General features: G+C 43.0%; 1 protein-coding gene across 1 annotated transcript in view; it reads left to right on the top strand.

The window, feature by feature from the left end:
* ATG7 (autophagy related 7) overlaps positions 1-24,998 on the top strand; it is a 245,835-nt gene that overhangs the window by 76,284 nt on the left and 144,553 nt on the right. Inside the window, 1 exon segment of the mRNA XM_032647922.1 lies at positions 13,490-13,570. Within this exon segment, the coding sequence (XP_032503813.1) occupies positions 13,490-13,570 (81 nt within the window).

The raw sequence follows: 24,998 nt of genomic DNA, 5'->3' as shown, positions 1-24,998 counted from the left end.
AATCCCAGCCCGGCAGTTATTAAGATGGCCTTCCTTGGCCAAGTCATTAAACTTCTCTGAGCCTTAGTTTTCTTATCTAGAAAATGGAGTCAAGAATACCGACCTCAGCTGGTAGCAGTAGAGATGAGAGATGTTATATAGAAAGGGCTTAGCGACAGTGCCTGGTACGTCACAGCCCTCAGTAGATGGTGCTGCTAGTTTTGTTGCTGTTGTTTATTATTACTGACTCCTTAATAATAATTAAGAAATAATAAATAGTAGAAGCCAAATAATAGAAGGCTTTCTGGGCATGCATGGGAAGGCCATTGGAAGTGCACAGTGTCACCAGACAGTGGGGTGTCTTTTCAGAAAAAAGAATCTGAGGCATCATAGGGAAGGTCCACCCATAGAGAGCGAGAGAGAAAAAAAAGCAAGTGAGATGAAAATGTTAAATTCGTGTTGCCTCTTCGCCAGTTGTCGTCGCTGTGCTCTTGGAGGTTTTCTGGTCTTACTTTTTGGAAATCATTTCTCTGGGTTCCGTGTGTATATCTCAGTCTGTAGCAGGAAGGCTGTCTAGTTAGGGGAGCAGTGAGAGCACCCGACAGTCCCATCTGGCGGCTTGTGAGGACAGACTCACAGACGCGTGCAGAGAGCGGGGTGACTCACGCAGGTCGCGTTCGTCTCTCTCGCTGCCGACGCACACCTGCCCTGTCATTTTCTGGTTGAGGGTCTGAATCAGAAGAGGGGAAATTACTTGTGCACGGTCATAGAGGTAGTGGATATGCCGAAATCCATACCTAAACTCGGCACTCTGACCAGGGCTGCGTCTGAGGTTTTGTGAGTGGAAATAGCCCCGGCCTGCATTTTGGGAGAGTTTGCTTCGAATCGCTGCTCTGGGCCACTTGCACTACGTCACCTGTCATGGATTTGTGTTAGGTCACTTACCTCCCTGGGCCTCAGTTTCTGTATCAGTCAAAGCAGGTGCTTTACCTTGTGTCCAGGATTGTCTATGACAAGGCTTGGTAAAGCACACAACACCATGCAAGTGTGACTTTTCCAGCCTGCCTCACTCAAGATGGCATTTATTTGACATGAATGGGTTAATCTTTTCTGCAGAAACACTTCAAGTAGGACCCACTAGGCCCTGTAATAAGCCCCCCTCATCCCCATGAGGAAGCTGTCCTCCAGAGCCAACCTCTGCTGTGGATGTGCTCATCTGAATCCTCACCCTCATCCCTTTTCACATGTCTCCTTCCCTTTCTTCTGACCTTGAGATGTGCCCTCATCTCCTTTACAGATCTCATGCTGAGGAGGGCCTTAATTAAATTTTCAGTCATGCCCCTGCACTGGTTTCCCTCTTGAAGTCCTTTATGTTAATTACCGCAGTTGTAGTTTTCTCAGTGCTGAGGCCAGAGGGCAAAACAGTTTCTTTATAGAAGGGGTCCGGTGTCAAAATGCATGTGCCCATGTTTTTAAAGTGCTATGGCAACTAATCCCTCTCAGTGTTATTTACCCCCATGGGGCCTTGCAATTGTTTGTCATTCACCCTCTCTTCTAGTTCTTTCTCCTAGTTTTCAAATGTCTGAAGGATTATTTTGGTTGTTGGCCATCTCTTCATTTGGCCTTTTCAAAGTCTGAAGAATAATGCAGCCATATATGGGAAAAGCCCAGTGCGTGTGTGTGTGTGTGTGTGTGTGTGTGTGTGTGTGTGTGTGTGATTACTTGCTTACATTATTTCAAGTTTCAAGCCTTTATTTTTAGCTACTTTCTAAAAAAGACAGTGGAGAAAGAGCTTTAAAATTAGTCAGGGTTGTGTGGTCCCTATTTTATAAGGCTTTAAATTTCTTCTTTTTTTTTCTTTTTGAAGTGAGTGAGTCCATTTATGCAACTGTGTTTTGATTAGGGGACCACCGTTTTCCACAAAAACACTGGCTGTGTTGCAATGCAGACTCAGCACTTACCCCTCCTTTCCTGGCTCTCTTGAGACAAATGACTTCCTGTTGGAGAGGAACTCGGTAAACCCCTATGTGTGCTTTGTATACAGAGAATAGCCAGTGACGTTCCCTGGGCTCATTTTTTCTCCATTCCCCAAAGGAGAGTGTTTATTAATTGGCCCTTGTGGAATGAGATGTAGTAGAAAAGGGATAGTCCTTGGACCGAGAATCACAAGGCCGCCCACCGGCGACTCATTGTGTAATCAGGGGAAAGTTGCTTAACTTCGCCCATGCTCTCTGCGTCTCAGCTCTCCCCCGTGTCAGACCTGGGAGGCCTGAGGATTACTTAGTCCATCTCTCCGTGGGACCACAGGCCGAATTTGGCTTATCCAGAGATTGGCCAAGTGCAGAAAAAGGCTTGATTAGTCCCTGAAATTCAGTGATATTCAGCCTGAAACAACCTCTTATTGCATTTGAAAACCGTGAAAAAGCCACTTGAAGGTGAGAAAATAGGCTTATGGGTTTGTTCTTTTTCAAAAGTCTCCGGCCCACTGTGTGTGGATGGGATTCTGCAAGCATGCAGCAATGAGTATAAGCCACTTTCTGCCTATGAAGGGAATGTTTTTTAATTTGTCATTTTTATCTATGTATAAAATATACACAGTCACACAAATCATTAAGTATACAACTTGGATTCTCACAAAATGAACACCACTCATGTACCCAGCACACAGGTCAAAATGAAGTGTTATCAAGTTCCCTGACTTCCCCCCATGCTTCCTCAATTATCACTGCCTCCTTCCCACACAGAGACACGCAGCTCTTGGCTCCGAACACCTTGGGAGACTTTGTCTAATTTTGAACTTTCTGTAAATGAAATAATATAATACATGGTCTTTGGAGTCTGGCTTCTTTGCTAGAGAGAACTTTTTCACTGTAGATCTTAGCACATACTGTTATTCCCTCTGCTTCCCAGCAAGTGGGATCTTTTATTTAAAAAAAAAAGGTGGCGGGGTTGTCTTTTCCTGGCTCCTGGGGTGGTGACTGTTCTGTGAGGCCAGACCCCTTTTTCTGGTTCTTTGGCGGGAGGCACAGTTCAGGAGTTATCAAGTGTCGAGGCCACTCCTGATGTCTCCAGGAAGTTGGTGTGCAGGCTGGTGAGACAGAAATGTGACAGAAATTAACAGCCGATGTAGCTGCCGATCATTTGACTGGACATCCCTCAGAGAACGAAAAGCATTGTGGCAATTCAGTAGTTGTCTGAAAACCGTGGCCATGAATATAAGCAGTCCTGCTTGATACCAACATGGACCAGGCAGTTCACGTTTTTTCTCTTTGGGCAAATGGACTCTTGATCCTCAAGTACTACTGAATGAAGACCCTGGATGGGTACGCCCCTCCTAGGGGTTTGGACTTGCCAACCCGTAGTTCTCTCGGGCTTTCAAGTTCTTTGTTTTAGTTACTTTCAGAAGAGTAGAACAAAGCCCAAACTAGGACAGAACCTGGGCAGGGACCAGCCTGGGAAATCTCCCAGTGAGACAAAAGCCGAGCTAGAGCTGTGGTCTCTAGCCAAGCCTCGGCCTGCTCTTGATTTGGCCTGTCTGCACAGGCTGTGCCCCACAAATCCTCAGGCCATTCGCTTTCAATAAGGTCTCTTTACCGTGCTCCGAAATGCTGACCTCAGTGTGCCTCTAGGGGTGTGGACGGATTGACTGCTGAGGAAGGAGGTTAAGAAGATAAGCACTAAGAGCGTATTTCCTGAGATGTAGCCCGAGAAAAGGAATCTCCTTCCCCCTCCGATTCTGTACCCCTCGAATTGATGGCAATGGAAAGGGCAGGAAGAATAGACAGTCCAAACGTCTGCTGTTTCACCATTTCAGCTACTGTGGTTTGTGACCTGTTCATCCTCCCTTCCCCCTCCCTCCAGTCATCCCTGCAGCAGGTGATCCCCAAACGGTGACGCCGTGCCAAAGCGCCATTAGGTTCAGAGAAGTTCGGTGGACCGGCACGCAGCACGAGCGTATTGGTTCAGTTGCCTTTTGGAGTTTCTAAGGTGGTGGATGTACCCCAAGCCACTCAGATGTGGTGAAGTCTCATTCCAATGGGGAGGCCCCTGAATACAGAAGGGATTTGGGTACAAGATCCGACAAGGTCTGGGCTTCCCTGCCTGCAAGGCCCTAGCAGAAGAGAGGGGCATTCCCCGCTCCTGGCACGCAAAGTGGGGGATAAATTACACACAGTGCCAGAGTTCCAGAGCGTCTCAGGTAGCATCTCTTGGCCCAAGAGGACTTGGGCGTAATTTTATCAGTTGAAGGATGTCACTTGTGCCCCACGAGCTTTGCTCACCCGATGGGGCTGTCCTGTTTGGGAGGCTCGCGTGGGAGGGAACCAGAAGGCTCTGGATCATACAGATCCGATTAGAATCCCAGCTTTGCCTCTTAATTTCATTTTCATCCATTTGACAAAAGGGTTCAAGGCGGTTCTTGCCACTTGTCACTGTGTGACCTTGGGCAGGTTACTGATCCTTTCTGAACTTCATATTTTAAATTACTAAAACGGGTATAATAATATACTAAACAACTGGGATTCATGTACAGATTAAATTACATTATAGATTAAATTACATTAGCACAGTTCTGGCCACATAAGGGACATTTGTAAATGTTGTTTTTATCTTTCTCTTTCACTTTTAATTAAAATGGTAAAGTGGGCGCCTATCTATCCTCCTAAAAAGGGAGTTACAAGGAATCTCGTAAAACCCTGGAAGCAGTGAGTGTGCAGGGAAGGGTTGGAAGGATTAGTTCCATCCTGCGCTATTTTTCTAAGGATGGTGCTGGCTCATTTCCAGCTTGCTTCTTCTGCCCCTTGGTGGCCCCTGTTTGACAGTGAGAGGTGGGTTAGTGGTGGTAGCTGAAGCTGTTGTCTGAAACAAATACCTCTGTGGTGCGCCTGAGGTTTTGCATTTGCTAAACTTTATTTTGGCGTTGAATTTGGTTAAGACTCTCTGCAACATCCAAGAGCGATGCGGAGTTTGGAGTTAGCTCTTATTTATGCAAACTCCAAGCTCTAGAAATACCGCCAGGCCTGCTGGAAACCGGTGTGAAGTCAAAGCAGCAGGTTTCTGCTGTGGCTGCAACTGTGCCTTCTCAGAATGGCTGTTTATCTCTGGGCATTGGCTCTTCACTTCCCATCCAGGGGAGGTTGCTTTTGGACGCGCGCAGCAGTAAGCGGCAACTTGCAGCAAGCAGCAGTGAGCAGTAGCTGGAAGCAATATCTTAGTCCCCGGACCGGGAGTCCTAACTGCTAGACCACAGAGGCCAGTGGCTAGGGCCTAAACCCACAGTTCTAGCCTGCCTTGTCAAGAAAGAATTCAGGCAAGGAGGCAGAAAGTAAAGAGAAAAGTAGAAAGTTTCTTGGAAAAGCAAAGTACGTGCGGAAAGACGCACGGGAGAACTGAGAGAGAGAGAGTAACGCCTTTAGGAAGTTTAAATCCTTTATGAGGGGGCAGTTTTCCAGGTTTTTGTCTCCCTTCTGGCCAATCATCTTGCTTTGTCCCACCCTGGCTAATTTGTCTCAGGACCCTCCCCTTAGGTGCACACTCACCCCACAGTCAAGATGGACCCCGACGTGAAGGCATCTGGGAGAAGCAAGAGTCACCATGGCATGGAGTTGTCCCCTGACTTTTGACCCCCAAGGAGCCTTTCTACACATGTGTAGTGTCTCCCTTGCCCCAAGGAGGGGCGAAGTGGAGATCCCTTGATCCTTTACTCAAACGAGGTTTTGCCCCTCTTCGTTTTTGCCATGACTGTTACCTTAAGGCATCCACAAGAGACAAAACTTGGCTTTTTACCCTGTCTCTGTCATTGCTTCCATTTCGGAGAGCAAACAGGAGGCTGATTTTAAATGTCTAACCTGAAGCCCACCTATCTCCTATCTCAGGAAATGCAAACAGGAGGCGAGTTGTAAGTGTCCGGCCTGAAGCCCATTTTTTCCTGCCCCATGAAATGTTAACAGAAGGCCAGTTGTAAATGTCTAACCTGGAGCCCATCTATCTCCCACCTCAAGGTGGGCTTGGGGCTCAAGCCACTTTCACTCAGCTTAGGTGTAAACACCATGAACGGCTGCCCAGAATGGAAGAGACCCCTTTCTATTCCTGATCTATTTATTTTGTAGCTGACTGGGCACAAATGACTGAAGATAATTTAATCCACTCAGACCCTGATGGCAGCCATCTTGATATTGAGTTTTTGGTTTTGAGGGGGTGTTTATTTGTTTTTTAATTCCTCTGGTCTTCCCTTTCTTTCTTCCGTTCTTTTTACCTTCTCCTTGATTTTCACCCTTTTCCCCTAGACTTGGGAGAGAAGGAACAGAACTCAGATCCCTGGCTTTACCACTTGGTAGTTGTAGAATCTTGGGCGAGCCAAGCCACTTCCCTGAGCCTCGGTTTCTTTATCTAGAATACAGGGGAAAGTCCCAGGATGGTAGTGAGGGCAACATGAGATGAGTATGTGAAAACACTCCGGAGAGCCAGACACAGGGATGGCACGTAGCAGATGTTGCCCCTCTGCTCAGTCCCCTAGGCTACCATTTCCACAGGATGTCAGGACACGCCCTCCTGCAAGGCTTCCAAGGTTAGGAGGGAGCAGTGGTTTCTATGGAGGGAGAAGGGAGGGGGGTTAGCACTTTAGGGGAGGCACAGGAGAGGCAGACAAGATGGGTGAGTTTGAGAATCTGAAAGGCGACCAGTGTCCCTGTAACGTAGAGAATTGGGAGAGCACAGGGGAAGAGGAGGAGAGGCAGGACCTCACAGGCCATCTTAAACCCAGGGGCAGCGGAGAGCCGTTGAAAAGTCATAAGCGGAGCGGTGACGTGATCAGGTTTGGCTGCTGTACAGAGAATAGACCGGAGGAGATAACAGAGGATCTGGGCATAGAATTGGAGTCCTTGAGCCTTTAAGTGGAAGACAGCCTAATCCAGGGATGGTGCATCAGAATCACCTCGGGAGCCGTTCCAGAATACACACTTCCCAGCCCTGTTCCAGATCCACTGAATGACAACCTCCAGGGACGTTAGGTGTTTGAGAACAACGACTTCATTCTATAAAGATGGTTTCTTGATGGCATCCTGTGGGACAAAGCACGTGACTCGTCAAGTTAACACGGACCAAATCCTGCTCGTTGGTCATGGCTTTTGAGTTTTGTGCTCCCACCGGCCCTAGTTCTCTTTCCAAAAGGGCCCTGGACTCCTAGTCCCTAGGACACACCCCCAAACAGGTGTTCCTGCCTTCCAACCTTTGGATGCTAGTTAGATGCGCACAGATGCGCGTATTGAATCCAGCCGGGACCGCCCACTGTCCTCCTGGGAACCGCCCCGAGGGGGGGAGGGAGGCCGGGAGCCTATATAGGCCTGGCTCTGAGGCTTTGTGCGTCATCTCTGCGCTCATCTTTGCTCCTTCCGGGTCGGGGTGTCGGGGCGGCGTGAGGCCTTGTTAGCCAAGCGCAAGTACAACCATGCGCCTCGCTGGTGTTTGAAGACGGGGATTCAACTCAAGCTCCTTCTGCCCTTTGTGGGGCCTGGGGGTGAAGAGAGGGAAGGGAGCCAGGAAACCCAAGGTAATTGTACTTCTCCCAGCTTCCCAGGTGGGGTTTTTAAATATTCAGGGGGTAGCAAAGAGACGCGTGTTGTAGAGGTGGTCTATTCGTAAAACACTTTTTCTTTCCCTGGAAGGCTACATTGGAAACTGATGCTGGAGGGGCTTTTTTTGGTTGTTTTTTTTGTTTCGTTTTTTTGAGGCAGAGGGATTGGGGGCAATAGGGACTTTATGCTTTCATTTTGTACCTTTCTGTATTGTTTGGAAAATGTTAATGAGGTTATGAACCTTTTTTAGTCACCTTTTTTGAGGCATAGCTTATGTACAGTCAAATGTACCCGTTTAAACGTGCATTTTAATGAGTTTAGACGAGTGTGTACACTTGCATGTGACCACCACCACCGCAAATGAGGTCCAGAGCTTTTCCATCCATCCCCAAAACTGACTTTGTGCCTTTTCTATGGTAATATCCCCACCCTCAGACCCAGGCAACCACTGATTGGATTTTCATACAGGCCATTTTAATATCTTCTTTATTCTTTTCAGCATCAAGAGGAAAAAAAACCTTCATCAGTGTAATTTAGAAAATAAAATATGCAGCGAGGCAGGCAAAGTTTGGCCCCTCTAGTAGAGGCGCATGTGTGTGTGTTCGTGTGTTTGTGGAATTGGCAGTTTTTCCCCCTCTAGGGAGGGGAGAGATTGAGAAGCCAGTAGTATTCAGGAGGCTGTTTAAAAGGAAGTTAAGTATTTAAATATATTTAAAAAAATAGGAAGACAGGAGTAAATATGCTATGGGAGTACGGGTTATTTTTTTGCTCTTTTGTTTTCTGTCATGCTTATTACTTTTATAATAGGTCGAATTAAAATTTTTAAAAAGAGCCGTTTAATACTTACCCTCCTATAAGGAAAGATTGACAGCAAATATTATAATCAAATAAGGGTTTAGAGTAAGCTGTGTGTAGTCCCCAAAGTTGGAAGACTGTACCTTGAGCCGTGTCAAGAGGCCTTAGAGTGGATGGAGAAATCACTTTATAAAATCTTGTCATTTAGATGTTAATTTAGATGTGGCTAAATTAGCCGGGTGTGGTGGTGCTATGCATAAAAAACGTGGAAAGGAGGGAGAGGCTTGCTAACTGCTTCCATCTGCTTTCTGACATACAGCAGGTGATGCTGAGGGTATAGATTAAACCACGGGAAGGGGCAAATGAGGTTGGTAACTGAAAGCATCTTCTTCCAAAGGCTCTGAATCACCTGGGCTCTTGTTAAACATGCACATGCTCTGGCCTTACTTCAGATCTTTTCAGTCAAGTTCCAGGGGATTCTTCTGATCAGGCAGGCTTCGAAAAATACCAGATGAGCATATTGTTTCATATACTTTGCACACTTCTAAGTAGGAGGGTGTTGGCGAATTTTTCTCCACCCAAGCAAGGGACAAATCCTTATAACTTCTTTGATTGTGAATTGGTGCCTGGCCTCTCTAAATAGGTAGAATATATTTATTAGGATTTTGCATCAGGTGCCTGGATTTTAGATTTGCTCTGGGATTTCTATGCATGTCTAAGGAAGGTGCTAAAATTTTAAGTAGCAACTTCTGCTCTTTAAATTTTATGCATTTCTTGTAAGATTTCAGGGAACACAGAGCATATTGCGGAAGCTCAGTGCATTTGTAATACAGGGGATTTAAAGAGTTGTTGATGGGGAAGGGCTTCATATTGCCTGGAAGATGTGAATGGTGGTAAGATGGAGTTTTTCTTGTGGTTTATTTGGGATGTGTTTCCTCTGAATACTTCAGGTATGAATAATTTGGTTGGCTTTGGGATGTTTGTGTTTTTCTCATCCACTCATTCCATAATTAATAATTAGTATTTGTTATGAGCAAATCACTCTGCTATGGACAGATGCAAATAGTTCAACCTATATCTTGCCCTCTAAAAGCAAGAGAGATTAAAAAGTAATTTTTTAAGTAATTATATTACACAAGGTGATTCTAAAACTCATTTGGCAAGGCAAAGGACCCAGAATAGTTAAAATAATCTTGAAAAAGAAGAACAAAGTTAGAAGACTCATACTTCCCAGTTTCCAAACTTACTACAAAGCTACTATAATCAAGACAGTGTAGTACTGTCATAAAGGTAGACATATAGATCAACAGAATAGAATTGAGAGTCCAGAAATGAACCCTGACATTTATGGTCATTTCTTGCCAGTTAACTGGATTTCCACATACAAAACAGTGAATTTGGACCCTTATGTCACACCATATAAAAAAACACCTCAAAATGGTTTGCAGACCTAAATGTAAGAGCTAAAACTATTAAATAAGAAAACATGCTAACTCTTCTTAACCTTGGGTGAGAATTGGTTTGTTATCTATGATACCAAAAGGCCAAGCAACCAAAGGAAAAATAAATAGGACATCAAGAAAGTAAAGTTCTGTGCTTCAAAGGACACCCATCAAGAAAGTGAAAAGACACCCCACAGAATGGGAGAAAATATTTGCAAAATCATATCTGAAAGAAACTCATATCCAGAATATATAAAGAACTCTTAACATTCAACAATAAAAAGAAAACCCAATTTAAAATTTGGCCAAGAATTTGAATCTACATTTCTCTGAAGAAAGATAATATGAATGGTCAAGAAGCACATGAAAAAATGCTCAACACTATTAGTCATTAGAGAAACGCAAATCAGAACCACAGTGAGCTACCACTTCATGTTCATTAGGATGGCTACCTCAAAGAGACAAGAAGGTGGAGAAATTGGAACCCTCGTATGTTGCTGGCAGGAAAGTAATATGGTGCAGTCACTTTGGTCCTCAAAATGTTAAACATATAGTTACCATGAGATCCATTAATGCCACTCTCTATATATATACCCAAAAGTTATTCAACTTGTGAATAAACAAAATATGGTATATCCATGTAATTGAATAGTATTTAGCAATAAAAAGGAATGAAATACACATGATACAATATAGTAAGTGAAGCCAGTCATGTATGATTCCATTTGTAGGAAATAGGCAAATTAGGCAAATCAATAGAAATAGAAAGTAGATTAGTAGTTGCCAGCATTTGGGAAAAGTGGAAAATGGGGACTAATTTCTTAGGGGTTCTGAGTTTCTTTTGGGGGTGCTGAAAATGTTCTGAAACTAGGTTTTGGTGATGTTTACAAAATTCCATGAATATACTAAAAGCCACTGAACTGTATACTCTAAAGTAAGTTTATGGTACATGAATTTTATCTCAGTAAACCTGTTGTTTTTTAAAGAAATAACTATTACATAAGTTATTTTGGTGATAAATACCAAAAAGAAGGATTTCACGTAATGAAGGCGTTATCTCTAAGTCAAGTGGTGGGTGGATTGAGTATTTATGAAAGAGGTGTGTATGAGCTTGAGTGACTATTATGGAAGATGTAGATTTGGTTATATAGCTGGTTCCAAAGGAAGTGCTCTGAGTCACAGAATTCGGCGTGAGACAAGGTCAGCAACGCAGTAGTGTCTTTGAGAGGGACGTTGTACTTGAGCTTAGTAGCTGTATGAAGCCTGTGAAAAGATCAGAAAGGCAAAATGGGCCCAGATTAGGGGGGACCTTGAGTGCCAGCATGAGGAATTCTCTGCTTTTTTGGTCAGCTCTAGGAAGCTGATAAAAAGTGACACACCTCAGAGCTGTGTCTTAGGAAAATTAATCCATAGCAGAGTGTTGGATTCAGTGGGAGGGAGAGAGCTCACCTGTGGAGGTGCCCGTTAGGAGTCTGTCGCAGTTGGTGTGAGAACAGGCCTTCCTCTTTTGAATTTCCTAAAACTGGAATTAGTTTGGTGGAGTTCTGAGCCTTCTGAGACCAACTTGGGGAATTTGAAAGGCCTCACACACAGATGTTATTCTACTTCATTTCCTGGGAAAATGAGTCAGTTTCCTGGTAAAGAGCTGTCTGGGGTGCTAAACAATGGTGTGGGTGCCCTTGCTTGGCCACCCCATTCACTTCGGCTCCTTTCTGTTGCTCACCACCTGTGTTTTGGGTTTATATTTTCTCTTTCCTTCCTTCCTTCCTCTCCCTTTTCTCCCTTCCTTTCCGCTCCTAACTGGGTCTACTGTCTCCCTTCCCTTCGCCTTTAACTCCGCACCTCCAATCGTGGAACAGTTTAGCAGAGAAAAATACCAGTATTTCTTTGCACAACACAAAGTTTATTACCTGTATGAGAGAAAAGAGAATCAGGAGACCTTTTCATGAAACCTATATGGAGACCTTAACCTGTAGGCCATATCAGTGAACATTTTCATGGAAAATATGCTACATATGATAAATATTTTTCTAGGTAAATTTAATATTAAAGCCATTGAGATAGAAGGAGACTCACTATGAGAATTCTTTGGGCCTGTAACTTCCAGATCTCATGAGGATCTCAACATACCCATTTGTGACCTGCCGTTATAGTCTTTTCTGCTGGTTTGCCATCTCTTGTTTTGGTGACCTGGAGAGCAAACTTAGGACCCTGCTTGTGCCTCAAGCACTGTATTAGGAAATGGTCACCACCTTCCTGAGATACAGAGAACTAAAGATTGTCACATTTTCAAAGGTTTACTGTGAGGCCAGCTAACTTATCCCAGCTATCTAGCTTATCATTTCTACCAAACACTCTCTTGATCTTGGATTACATTGAAATCTCATAACATATAGATGACGACGTTTAAAAGATTGCTATAGGCATTTCCTTTAACGTTAGATCTTCCAGCAATAAGTATGCAAATGTAACTAGACTGACTAGTTGCAGTGTGGGGCTTAAAGGTGGAGTTGCCCACACTCAGAAGCCTGTCTCTTTAAAGAGTCCGCCAGGTTTCCTTGGTTTTGTTTTGGGGGAGTGTTGATAGGGTGGCTAAAGGCAACAAGGACTGTGGGGGAGGGGGGGGGGTGGGGGTTTGGTTCTTTTGCTGTATTCAAGTGAGGCTGTTAAATGTGTGGTGAGCCCTCACATTGAAGACAAAAGCTGTGCTGTCCTGAGAGGGAGGGAAGGGAAAGGAAGGAGAGAGGGAGCCCAGGCCAGGGCCTGGCCAGGTTTGGGATCAGGGGCCCGCTTCTGAATCTTAGCGTTGTCACTTTTTGTTTACCTGAGCCAAGATGCTTCACCCTTCCCAGCCGGAGTTTCATCAGTGGGGTGGTTGTCAAGACCAAATAAATTAACTCAAGAGAAGATTGGTGGTGTTTGGCTTATTGTAAATGTTGAGTCCTATGGAGACTTTAGAGATTTCACCATACATATTTTTAGTAATAATGTTTAAATGATATATGTAACAGTTTAAAGTCCCCTTTTGGTGTCAGTGTAGTTCTGGAAGTGTAGTGTCTGGATTACTTAAATTATAGTTTGCGAAACCTGGTTATAACTGACACCCCGTAAATGGAAATGAGTTGTGATTCAGAAATTATAACTGAGGTGCTCAAGGTGGCGCTGTTTCCCCATAAACTTGGTAATGCGCTCCATTTTATCCCTATCTGTTCCAACTCAGGCAAGTAACTGGATCTATATTTAGGACCATTTCTGCCTTCTGTAGTCCCCAGCCCTTCTTACCTAGTGAGGCCGCACTCCAATACCACATCCTAAAAATGCACACTTGTCCTATATTCACTGTAACATACACGAGAATTGTCAGTAATAAACTAGTTGACTGGTTATATATTTGAAGACATTTATGAAAACAATACTTCAGATTTTACAGCTTTCTTTTTATATTTTGGAGTCAGTTTGTGTTTAGGTCTCAAATATGTGCAAGGCTTGTAGACCGGTTCTTAATGGAATAAAGGACCTCATATAGTTCTTCCTCAAACTGATTATATAGTACGAGGGAAAATATCTACATTGAACTTCATTTTTGTGAATCTGTACCAGGAGCACCCTATTAATTGTTTCCCGCTTCTTGTCAGAAGCGACACACGTACTTCACAGGTGTGTCATTCTGGGCTTGATGTGCCTTGTTGTGTTTGTTTTTAGATACGAGGATTTCTGTCGCGATTTGATAATGTCCTTCCTGTCAGCCTGGCATTTGACAAATGTACAGCTTGTTCTTCCAAAGTAAGTCGTTCTACATTCATGGGACTTGTTTAAAATGAGCTCTTCAGCCTTACTAGCCGGAGGCACTGAAACCAACTGAGGGCTTTCTGTGGAGGAGGGGAGGGCCTAACAATGCCAAACCAGAAAGGATTGTGTTTTCATTTTATCTGTATTCATTCTCACAGAGAAACCAGCCTGAGAAAGTGTGGTTTATAGTGTAGAGAGAGAGACTGGATTAGATCACTATAGTTCTGTATTAGTACTTGAATCACGATGGTAATTTGGACTCGAATTTGAACTTTACTCGTCTTTGTTCCTCCCCAGAGAGCTCCTCGCTTGTACCGACCGTCCCAGAGCAATTTTTAAGTGTTACTCAGGGGATGAGGGGTAGCAGGCGGTCCTGGTGGTGTGTCTTTCGGAGATCTACATAATGACAAAGAAGGAGTAAACAGAGATTAGGGCCCTGGATCGGGAGCCAATAAAAGGGCCCATTCAGCTTTGATCTTTCCAGAGGTTCTAAAAATAGAGCTGGTATGTCCTCCATTGTAATGGGAAACGGCTGATGTATCTCAAAACTACAGTGATGGCATCTCATTTTTTAATAGGCTTTGAGATAGTCTTGAGTTATTTTTACATGCACACTGTGTGCTATAGCTGATTTCCTTTTGGATACCTCTTTAAGCCTTCTAATGCCCAGTGGTTTAACCTGGGCTTTTAAAACTCATGATTCTTGATAAGACTTCCATGTTCAAGTGTTATGCAAAATAGCGTTGGGGTCATTAATCCCAAACTCTGGCCTCTCAGTTATAATTTGAGACTTTGCTGTGTAGCCTACATCTGGCACTCTGAAAGGGATTGAATTCTAGGGATAGTCTCTCCACTCTGAGATGACACGCTTTCTTTGAAAACTTTACCCGAGTCTTGTCTTATGAGAAGCACAATCCTGACCAGTCAGTCTCTCTAAAAAGTTCACTCAGGGGGCTTCCCTGGTGGTCCAGTGGTTAAGACTCCGAGTTTCCAGTGCAGGGGGCACGGGTTCGATCCCTGATCAGGAAACTAAGATCCCACATGCCGTGCGGCACAGCCAAAAAAAAAGTTTAAAAAAGTTAACTCAGATTTGACAAACAATGTTGATAAATTTGGTTAATTTTAGGTGCTCAAAAACTTAGAGTAACTCTTTCTCTCTTTTCTTCAAAAGTAAAGTAAGCTCCTGTTCTATCGTTATGCATCCCAAGTGTCTCTGTTGAGATTTAAAGCTGTTTGTTAGTAGTTATCCGTGAGCTCCTTTTTTCTGTAGGTCCTTTAAGGCATCTTCTGTCTTCTCGAGTCAGGGCCTCAAGGACGTCTGTGTGCACTTCTGTCTTCAGAAATGCAGGTTTTAGGATTACGTGCTCTTCAGTGGAGCACATTTTTTTCTTTGAATGGCTAAGCTAATTGGTCTCAAAATAACTTGGCAGTATTAATTTTCATACTGAAATTGTTTGGCACCGGTGCCAGAGGTTTTTCTGTGGCTTTATGTAAATCTGGTAAGTCAATGAAATAACGATAATTGGGTTCTCTAAGTGAAACGCAAACACTCATTTTTTCTTGTTCTATTTCTAATTAAATTAGCCCTTGAGATACTGTTTACAAAAGGATCACAAGCATACCAGCTAGCTGAGGTCCCTTATATTCTTTGAAAGAGAATAGCTTTGCATTTTCTTTCACACTTATTGTAAGCATTAAATTAATTATAGGTATTACTTTTTTGTTAGCAAAATTATTTCCCCTTGGTGGTCATTCTGAGAGTCCTGCTTTACATAAACATGCTGGACGATTTAATACAAACTGACTTGGATTTTAACAGCTGTGCTATTCCCATAGCGATCACTTTTCATGTGGTCTGGGTATTAAATTTCTTTTGTGCTGAAAAGGTTGCTTCATTGGTGCATGTATTTCCTTACAGTAGAAACACAGCATTTACTTACTTGGCTAACTTATTTATTCGCTTAGGAGGATGTCATTCTCTATTATCTGCAAACCCAGCATTAATACTTTGAAATGACAAATCCAATTACATTTTCATCTCTGTGCATGTGAATTTTTCTTAATTCATACTTAGCATAATATTTTTTATACTGAGTCATATCATAGTTGTTATTGTTTCAAAAAAAATTCTTTGAGGCTAAAAATGACTTTTAAAAATTTCTCCTTTGACATCCATGAAGTAATTTTTTCCTTTGGTAGTGTTCAGTATTTTTGCTTTTTTTCCCCCCCTAGCACTAAGGCCATGCTTGTGTCTTGATTTAAGCACAAGTACAGAAAGATTGGGGAGGTAGAATAAACTATGCTGAGTAAAAATGCCTTCATTACCTTATTTATATCAATAAAATATAGACATTTTATAAGGCCTGAGGTGGGGAAGACTACAGTTCTCTGCTTCTGTGGCAGGGAAGGCTAAATCATCTACACGCAAATTGTTCCTTAGCCTGTTTGATTTTAGCTTGGCATACAGCCAGGTGAATTGTTCCATCTTCCAGAAAAAATATTGAAGAATCTGGAGGGAGGAGGGTGGTGAGGAGTCGCTTTCATTCCAGTTTCTATTTATTGCCTTGTAAGACTTTCCAAAATGATAGTATCTGTCACTAGAATTTCAAAAAACCCTATTTGAAGGTATATGAGTCCTTTTTTAGGTTTCATAAAGGAATTCAGAGCCAAATAGTTGTGTGGAATTGCTACCAAAGGGAAGAGTACAGATTTGAAACTGATATTCTTGAAAGAATTTCTTATAATACATGGAGTTAATTTGTTGTTTTTAGATTTTCACCTAAGTAATTGGGAGGAAGTTAGGGTATTTGGAGGGGTACCTTTCTATTTTGATATAATTTTAAACTTACAGACAAGTTGCAGGAATAGTACAAGGAACTCCTTTACCCAGATCCCCCAAGTGTTTACATTTTTCCCCATTTGTGTGTATGTGCTCTTCTCCCTCCCTGCCTCTCCTCTCTTTGTTGAAACAGAGTCAGTTGGAGACATTGTGATTGTTCATAGCTAAGTACTTCAACATATGTTTCCTAAGAAAAAGGTTCTTATCTTACCTAAGCACAATGCACTTATCAAATTCAGGCAGTTTAATGTTTGTGTAACAGTACTGTTATCTAATACACGGTCCATATTTCAGATGTTGTTATTTGTACCAGTAATGTTCTTCATAAGTTTTTTCTCCAGACCAGAATCCAGTTCAGGATCGGGCATTTAGTTGTCATGTCTCTTTGGCTTCCCTCGATCTGGAAAAGTTCCTTAGCCTTTCTTTGTCTTTCTTAACTTCACCACTTTGACATTTTGCCAGTTATTTTGTAGAATTTCCCTCAATTTGGATTTGTCTAATGTTTCCTTATGATTAGATTCAGGTTATGAATTTTTGGCAGGAATACCAAAGAAATGATGATGTATCCTCATGTCAGGAGCACATGATACATTTTATCCCCTTTGGTAACGTTAACTTTCCCCCTTTCCATATTTGTAACTACCTTCCCCAACAGTGAGAAACCTGGCTCCCAGCATCCTGCATATATTCACTTACTTGCTCAAGCCTGGAATACACAGAAAGTAGTTCCAAAATTGCTGGTCCATACTACTGCAGATAGTAAGCCTATTACGTAGAGTTTGATCATTGTGCATGGTTCTTTTTTCTAGGCAAAATTTACATACAGTGAAATGCGTGAATCTTAAGAGGATAATACTATAATTTTGACAAACACATACACCCAGGTAACCTACATTTCAATCAAGACATAGAATGTTTCCGTTACGCCGGAGAGTTCCCTCGTACCCCTTCCCAGTCAGTCTTGGGGGAGGGGAGCAGTATGTTGAGTACTGTGACCATTCTCTTTCCCTAGAAGGAGTAAAACAAGGCCCCTCTGGTGTTTTATGTAACAGTAGCCTTGTTCCTGGGACCCAGAAGTTGACTGGAAACTTCTCTCAGATGTGCAGTCAGGAGCAGGGCTGTGCCTGAGGAGACTGCAGGCAGACGATTCTTGATCTGGTCGCACGATTCTGTCACAACCTTGGCAATATTGCAGGAACAGCCTATCACGAAGAAGCAGGCCCCAAACTTGGTTTTTATACCGTCTGGGACTGCCTAGTGCACAGATGTAGCGAGATGTGCCCAGAAACCTGATCTCCAGATTTTCATTAGCCATTAGCAGCCCTAATAATATACTCATTCTGGTGTTTACTATTCGATGGGGTCTCCTGTTGATAGGTTATGACTGAACTTCCCAAAGTGACTTGTTATTAGCTTTTTATGTGCACCTGTGTATGTGTGTCTTGGAGTGAGAGGGAGAGGGTGGTGTAGAATATGTGTCAGCTGGTATCATCATATGGCCAACTGTGCTTGCTTTTTGCCTTTGTCATAGTCAGCCTATCCATTTATCTTTTGATATTAATATAATCCTACCTTTCTTCTCTCATTTTCTCTTCTCTTTGTTAGAAAAGAGAAGCATGAAATGCCAAAATTAAACTCAAATATTTAAACTTTCTGTAAAGAAAACCCTCTATCCCAAAGCAACCTATTACCTAAAAGTTCTGCAGATGCACTGTTGAGGAGAGAAGGACACATGGTAGATTTGGAAGGAGAGGTTAAACTCTTACTGTATGTCTGTTAGCAGACATACGTTTATTCAACTGACATTTGAGTCCCTGCCGTGTACCAGAGATAGGGAGGTGATTAAAATAGCCACTGCCTTCAAAGAACACTATCAAAAGAGTGAGGGAGACCTATAAACCAATGCTGATCTCCCTAACATTGTTATATGCTCTACAGTCAAGGTATATCCTCTTCTTAAGGTGTCCTGGTACCAATTAGCTTTGTAAATGGGGAAGAACGGGGAAGGGTCTTGCAAGGGACCTTGTAAGTTGATCTTAAAGGATGAGTAGGAATTGTAGAAATACATGGGAGAGAGGACAAGAGGAAGGTATTCCAGGCGTGGGGGTGATCACATGTGTGCCAGCCAGAGGCAGAAAAACACGGCCACATTTATGAAGTTGTTCTGTGTAGCAGTTGTGTCAGAGCCTGGGACACCTCATTCCCTTCACATTGTCCTCTTGTCTTGGTGAGTGCCATTTTCATTTCAGCTCTTCTTGAGCTGGAATCTGGCTGTACTTTGTCTAGCACTTGAGGCTCTTTCTCACCTCGCATCAGGCTTAGGGGTTTCCTAGCCTAAGGAATCCAGCAACTGCAGCCCGTTGGGGGGCGGGGGGGCGGGGCGCAGAGGACAGGAAGTGCAGGCGGGGGGATTTCCAGGTCCTGGCTCTCCATCCCTTGCTGGCCAGCCTGAGGGCCACAGGCAAGGTGCTCCCCACTCTGGCCGCCTCCCTTTCTTTTGTTAAATGAGTCAGTTGGATGAGATAAGCTCTGGCTGTCTATTGACACTTGAAGTTGCTAGCTTTTATATTTCCTTTACTTACTTTTATTTAATTCTTTATTCCCCCAAGCAGTGCATTTTCGTTGCAGAAAAATCAGAAAATATATTTAAGGAAGTAATCGACTGTATTCCAGCCACACAGATCATTGTTAGGCATTGATGTCTACCCTTCTTGGCTTAAAAAAAAAAAACAAAACAAAACCCCTATCTTTTGTGGGTATGTGCAGATAATTTTTCTCTCTGAACATAGCTATTGTAAGTTTGAAATTAGCTTCACAGAGAGGGATTTATGGTGCTACATCAAGCGTACTCTCTGCTTCTCTGATTTGATAGGGTTTAAATCTCAGTCATTTACAAGGACTGGCCCAGAGCCCCATCGGAAGAGCTCTCCAAAGTTGTGCCAGGAACTTTTGCATATGGCTTCTCAGTGGCAAATATTACTCAAAACTGGGCTGCAGCCAGGTGTTCCTTCTTCTTTCCAAAAGGGACATAAATCTCTGATTTGGAAAATGTTGAGTAACCCTCAGGTTCCCTTTTTCTATCTCATTTACCTAGTGAGGCCTCAAGTCTCCTGTTTTAATGTGCGATGGATTCCATATGGATAGTTGTGTGGTGTAAACTGTTATCTCATATCTTGTCCTTAGCAACTAGAGTTCCCACAGCTTCCAGGACTGCTCGCTTCCCAAAAGGAGATGGAATATCCAGCCAGAGCCAGTGTGGAGTATTTAGCTACAAGCCCTAACCTCAGAGTTCTTGGCTCTTCACCTCCTTGAAAAACCTTGGACGTTTCTCCCTTTGCTTCAATTTCCTCATCCATAGAGTGGGGAAAATATTTTCTGTTTCCCAGGGAAATTGCAATGGCTGACGTGTATCCAGTTCCCTGTGACCAAGTACCAAGGCCTTTGCCCACTCCTGGGACTGATGTTGACATCAGAAATAAGAGGAAAACAAAGACCCCTGTGATTTCATTAGGTCTTCCGGGGTGTGTGGCACCCTTTCTGGGGTCACTGTTCACAAGCAGGTACAGTGAAAGGCCTGATTGAAAGTCAAGTCTGCCTTGGCTTTGAAAGGCTGCAGAAACCTTCCATCATGGTTCATGATGACTATTACTGCCAAAACCTTTTCTGTGATTCCAGAGAACTCAGTCTTGCTACTTACTTCTAACCTGAGACCACCGAATCGGTAGTTAAAGTTTGTGCTGCTTACTCCTTTTCTGTGTCACCTGAGGTCACAAAGACATGCCTCGCCTGTCCAAACACACTTTTTTTTTCCTTAGAGGATCTCTAACATCCAGACCAGAAAATTTAGGGCTGTGTTCTCCTTAGGTGGTTCCACTGGCTGCCTGGCCCAAGCATAGGCTTCAGGTTATTGAAAATCTGAGTTCCTTTTAGTTTGGAATTAATCTCATTCACTTTTAGCCTTTCCCCCAAGCCCAACCCTTGACATAGTGGTTCTTAAATTTTTTGAGTCATGGACCTCGTTCAGACTGATAAAAGCAGTAAACCTGCTCCCCTGAAAAATGGAAGCCACACGGTTTTGCAGGCAATTTCATTGGCTTTGTGAAGTCCCTGAAACGTGCCTGTGGATCCTAGGAAGGCATCCTTGCTCTGAGTGTTTCTTTGGTACCATCCCCACGCTCTCCCAGACAAGACCCTGGGGGATGTGGGTGCAGCCAGCCACAGCCCCACCATGACTTCTCTGTGTGGCTTGGGAAAGTAGCCCTCTCTCTTTGGGGACTCATTTTCCTCAACTGTAGTAAAGGGAGATGCCTGGGCTGATCTACCACTGGGTTTTGTTACCTGACTCTGACATTGTTGTAGTCTCTTGATCAGCTACTTTGTTTCTTTAGGCCAAGCAGCATCCAGGTAGGGGAGGGGAGAGATAGCGAAACAGCTCAGAGTTCTAAGGGTTATTTGTCCTTTCTCTAGTGGTGCATTGACTTGGCTCCAGATGGGCAAAGAGCCCCAGCTGTCATCTGTTCATGTTCCTTCTTTTCTTCTTATTTATGCAATACGTTTGTCTTCTTCCCTCTTCTCTCCTCCCGTTTAGTACCTTTGTAAGGTAGGGAGGGAAGAACATGGTAGTAACCGCTGGTTTTTTGAAATAAGGGTGCCATCAGCTTGAATTGGGAAACATTTTATGGATGTACATGCTTATACATACACAGGTTGCATATGATATATATATAACTTTAAATTGAGTACTTAAACTCATGTAAATATATGTATGGTTGTTTATTTTAATGACTGTTGTCGTAGCAATTCAACAAACATTGGAGCTTCTGTTTCATGATATATTTTTGGATGATACAGAGGTCAGTAAGACATTCTCTGAAGTTTCTGATGATATCCTTCTGGACAAGATAGGAAAATTATAATACACGATTATATACCTCAAGCACGTCAACTTATTTAAACATCTTGACCCAAGAAATGTTCTTAAGCTTAGAAGGGATAATTAGTTCCTAGCAAAAGGTAGGAACTGGTTAAATATGTTTTGAATGGTGAGAAAAATTAATGAGTGTTTTTGTAGATGAATAAATGAACAGCACAACAGGAAGAATGGGAAGATAGGCTGTGCCCTCCAGGAACTCAGTCGAGTGGGAGGCTAAGGCTTGGTAGCAGACGCTCTTTGCCTACTCGTGCAGAGGCATGATTTATCATGAAGCCATAGGTGGTAGCTATAATTGAATGTTACATTTCAGTGCTCTGAATATTTGTTCATCTGAGCTTCTTTCCAGCTTTTACTATCTCATTTGCTTTAGTTGATGCTTTCGATGATTTGTTATTGTGTAGCAAAATCATTTCCAAAGTATATTAAAATAAGGAGCCTTTGGGATTCATCAGAGATGACTTAACATTTTATGAAAGGACACATTCTGGCAGTGAGCTTTTTGCAGGGTTTTGGTTGCTCTCCTGCAGGATTTTTAAAAGTCCATTTTATTTTTTCTAAAAGGTCTTCCAATATCCTGTCCAGGTATTTCTAAAAGTACTTATCACTACAGCCTTTCTTGCCATAGAAGATTGAAAGAACTGTTTGAGAACATCCTATTCCCAAAGTTACTGTTGTTATAACTTGTTTATATAACATCTTATGTGGTGATAGTGATAAATTCTAAAGTATCTGGCCTTCCCTGGTTTTAAGTAATTCTTCCAGCATACAAGTTTTATTAAACTTTTTTTCTTAACAAGGAAGAAAAGACTACATATTTCTGTTTTCTGGAGTATCTAAGGGCTGGCTAAAGCACACACCAAAGTTAGATATCTTAAATTTATAACTATCAGACCTGGGAAACTAGCTGCTCTGTGGTCCTGACACGGCTGCAAGCGTGCCAAAGGTGAACAGTCAATGGGAGAACAGACATAGCAAATCTCGTAAATTAGAAGAACTGTCTTGACACTAAGTGAGTGTACATCCAACAGAGTTTTAAGGAGCGGCAGCATCACTGGGATGATTGCCCATCCCCATGAGGACTACTTTGAAGGGTGTGTTGAATGGTCACAAGGCCCACAGTCAGAACTCCAGACAGCCTAGGTGTCTTGGCAGTTGAGTTACTGAAGCATTTGGATATTTTTAAGACCTTTATCAGCACTCCAACTTGGAACAGAAATCTGCAAAAGTATATTTTTGTGTTGTTTTAAAGGCGGGAGAGAAAACTTGGGTTTTTCCTAGTTCTCAGTTGAACTGCACATTTCCCTTTCCTTCTATGTCAACTTTTTCACGAAGGACCCTAAAGGGAGATGATAACACAAGTGGGATTGAAGGAAGTGGCAATGTTTCTCTGTTGCATTAAAACCCCTCACACATCCCAAGCATGGAACGTGAGCTCCACGTTGCTCTTTCTTAAAGAAGAAAGCCTGACTAGAAACCGTCCTTGGGATTGCTCCTGTACCCATATCTAGATTTTCTCTTAGTTCGGTCTGACCTGACAAACTTGACTTCAGTCACAATGCAAGTGGATTTAAAAATAATAGTAATAACTGACAGCACAATGACTTCCTGGTAGAATAACATGCATAAGTAAGAAAGCAAAAACACATACGCAGCACTTGGCCCTACTGGAGGAGTAAGAGTTTTATTACACAACATCTGCGTTTCGTTGCCTAATCACTCACTGCTTCCTATTATTGAGAATGTTCCAGTGGGCACTTAATACCTGAAAAATGAGTCCTGCATCGCAATATCATGCTCTCTGCAAAAGGACTGCAAGTTCCAAGAAATGGGCCCTTTCAGTGACCCCTGGGGGTGGAGTGCAGTTGGGGGGGCATTGTACTTGTTTCAGTTCTGCTGTGGTAGCTCAAAACAGTTGACAAGTTCTTCTTGGGAAATTGCTTCAGATCTCACAATATTTTCCTCTTAGTAGCCTCAGCAGTGGTGAATTCTTGACCTTTGAGAGTGGGTTTGATTTTTTTGGAAAAGGCCAAGAGTAATTTGAAGCTGTGTGTTGAATAAAGGGAACGAGCCATTTGCAAGAAAAAGTTTTAAAATTTTTTAAAGAATTGCAGAGGCCTCAAATGGCTTGCAGGTCTGAACAAGTGAGAGCCCCAGTACCAGGAACTCCAAGTATACCAGCCTTTGACTACAAGCTGGAAGAAAGATAACAGGACACTTGGACATGGTTTGTACACTAGAAATGAGCACTGGCTTTTGAGACGATGCCACCTACTAACTACGTGACCTATGACAAGTTTCTTGAAGTTCCTGAGCTTCAGTTTCCTCAGGTAGAAAATAGTTAAAAATTCTTTTTTGGTGGCGATGAAGATTAAACAAGAGCCGGTATGCCGAGTGTCACGGGCGCGGCACTCTGTAAATGTTTTCGATCGCTCCTTTGTACAAGCAGAGGTCCGGTGCCATTCCCCTGTGCTTTATAAATGCACTCATTTTGTAATTTACAGCCATAAAAAAACTTGCCATCTTTAGAAGTTGACAAAAAAGGGGGATACAAAAGGATGAGCAATTCTTTTAAAAGGGGCATGGGCCTCAAGAGGTCAGCAAATATTAAATGTGCAGGCTGTTAGATTCTTTGTCTTTTTCTTTCCTTTTCAAGCAAGCTGTTAATCTAGGGGTTTAATTATTAATCAAAATGAAATGAGATTTAATGTTCCCAGGAGTGTGAGCTCTGGGCAGGGGTGAATCCTCTTATTTCCTGAAGATCTGTGCAGGTAATCTGTGGCCAGTGTCGGGCCTATAACTTGAGAGGAGCTGACATGAACCTAGGGTAAAGACTTCTTGCCTGTGTTCCCTCTGAATTCTGAGTTTCTCTGTGCTCTTTGAGGCCAGGACGTGAGAGCGTGGATGGCACTGCTGTGACAGCACCAGGCTGCTGCCTGTCCGTGCGCTTGTTCTGGTCCCTGCCCCACACTGCTGCCCGCAGGCCTGTCTCTAGCCTCATTGATCTTGCCGCCTCTTGCTGGAGCTGTACCGCGAGTGGGCCAGTGCAACACGAGCAGAGAGGATCAGCTGCCTTGGCTGCGGCATTTCTGCCTTCCTTTGGCATCACTTGATGGATGTTTTCCCAATCTCTCTTTCAAGCTTCCTGTGAAGGTGCTAGCAAGGGGGCTTACCAGTCTATCAGGTAGAGAGATCACTAGGTTCAGAGAAATTGCATGAGAGTCCAGGATTCCCGACTCCCACTTCACTTACCTACCGTATTAAACACCTCTCAGACAATGAGGTGGTAGGATTAATTCACACTCAGAGAATTCCAGTGTACTCATTTGGGGTTGGAGGAAGATCCCACTTTAGATTTTTAAATTTTTTTATTATTATTTTTTACATCTTTATTGGAGTATAATTGCTTTACAATGTTGTGTTAGTTTCTGCTGTATAACAAAGTGAATCGGCTATATATATACACATATCCCCATATCCCCTCCCTCTTGAGCCTCCCTCCCACCCTCCCTATCCCACCCCTCTAGGTGCTCACAGATCATGCTACCATATGACCCAGCAATCCCACTACTGGGCGTATACCCTGAGAAAACCATAATTCAAAAAGAGTCATGTACCACAATGTTCATTACAGCTCTATTTACAACAGCCAG

The sequence above is a fragment of the Phocoena sinus genome, chromosome 11 (genome assembly GCF_008692025.1).
Source record: "Phocoena sinus isolate mPhoSin1 chromosome 11, mPhoSin1.pri, whole genome shotgun sequence".
Lineage (NCBI taxonomy): Eukaryota > Metazoa > Chordata > Mammalia > Artiodactyla > Phocoenidae > Phocoena > Phocoena sinus.
This window is presented reverse-complemented; position numbering and strand designations above follow the sequence as displayed.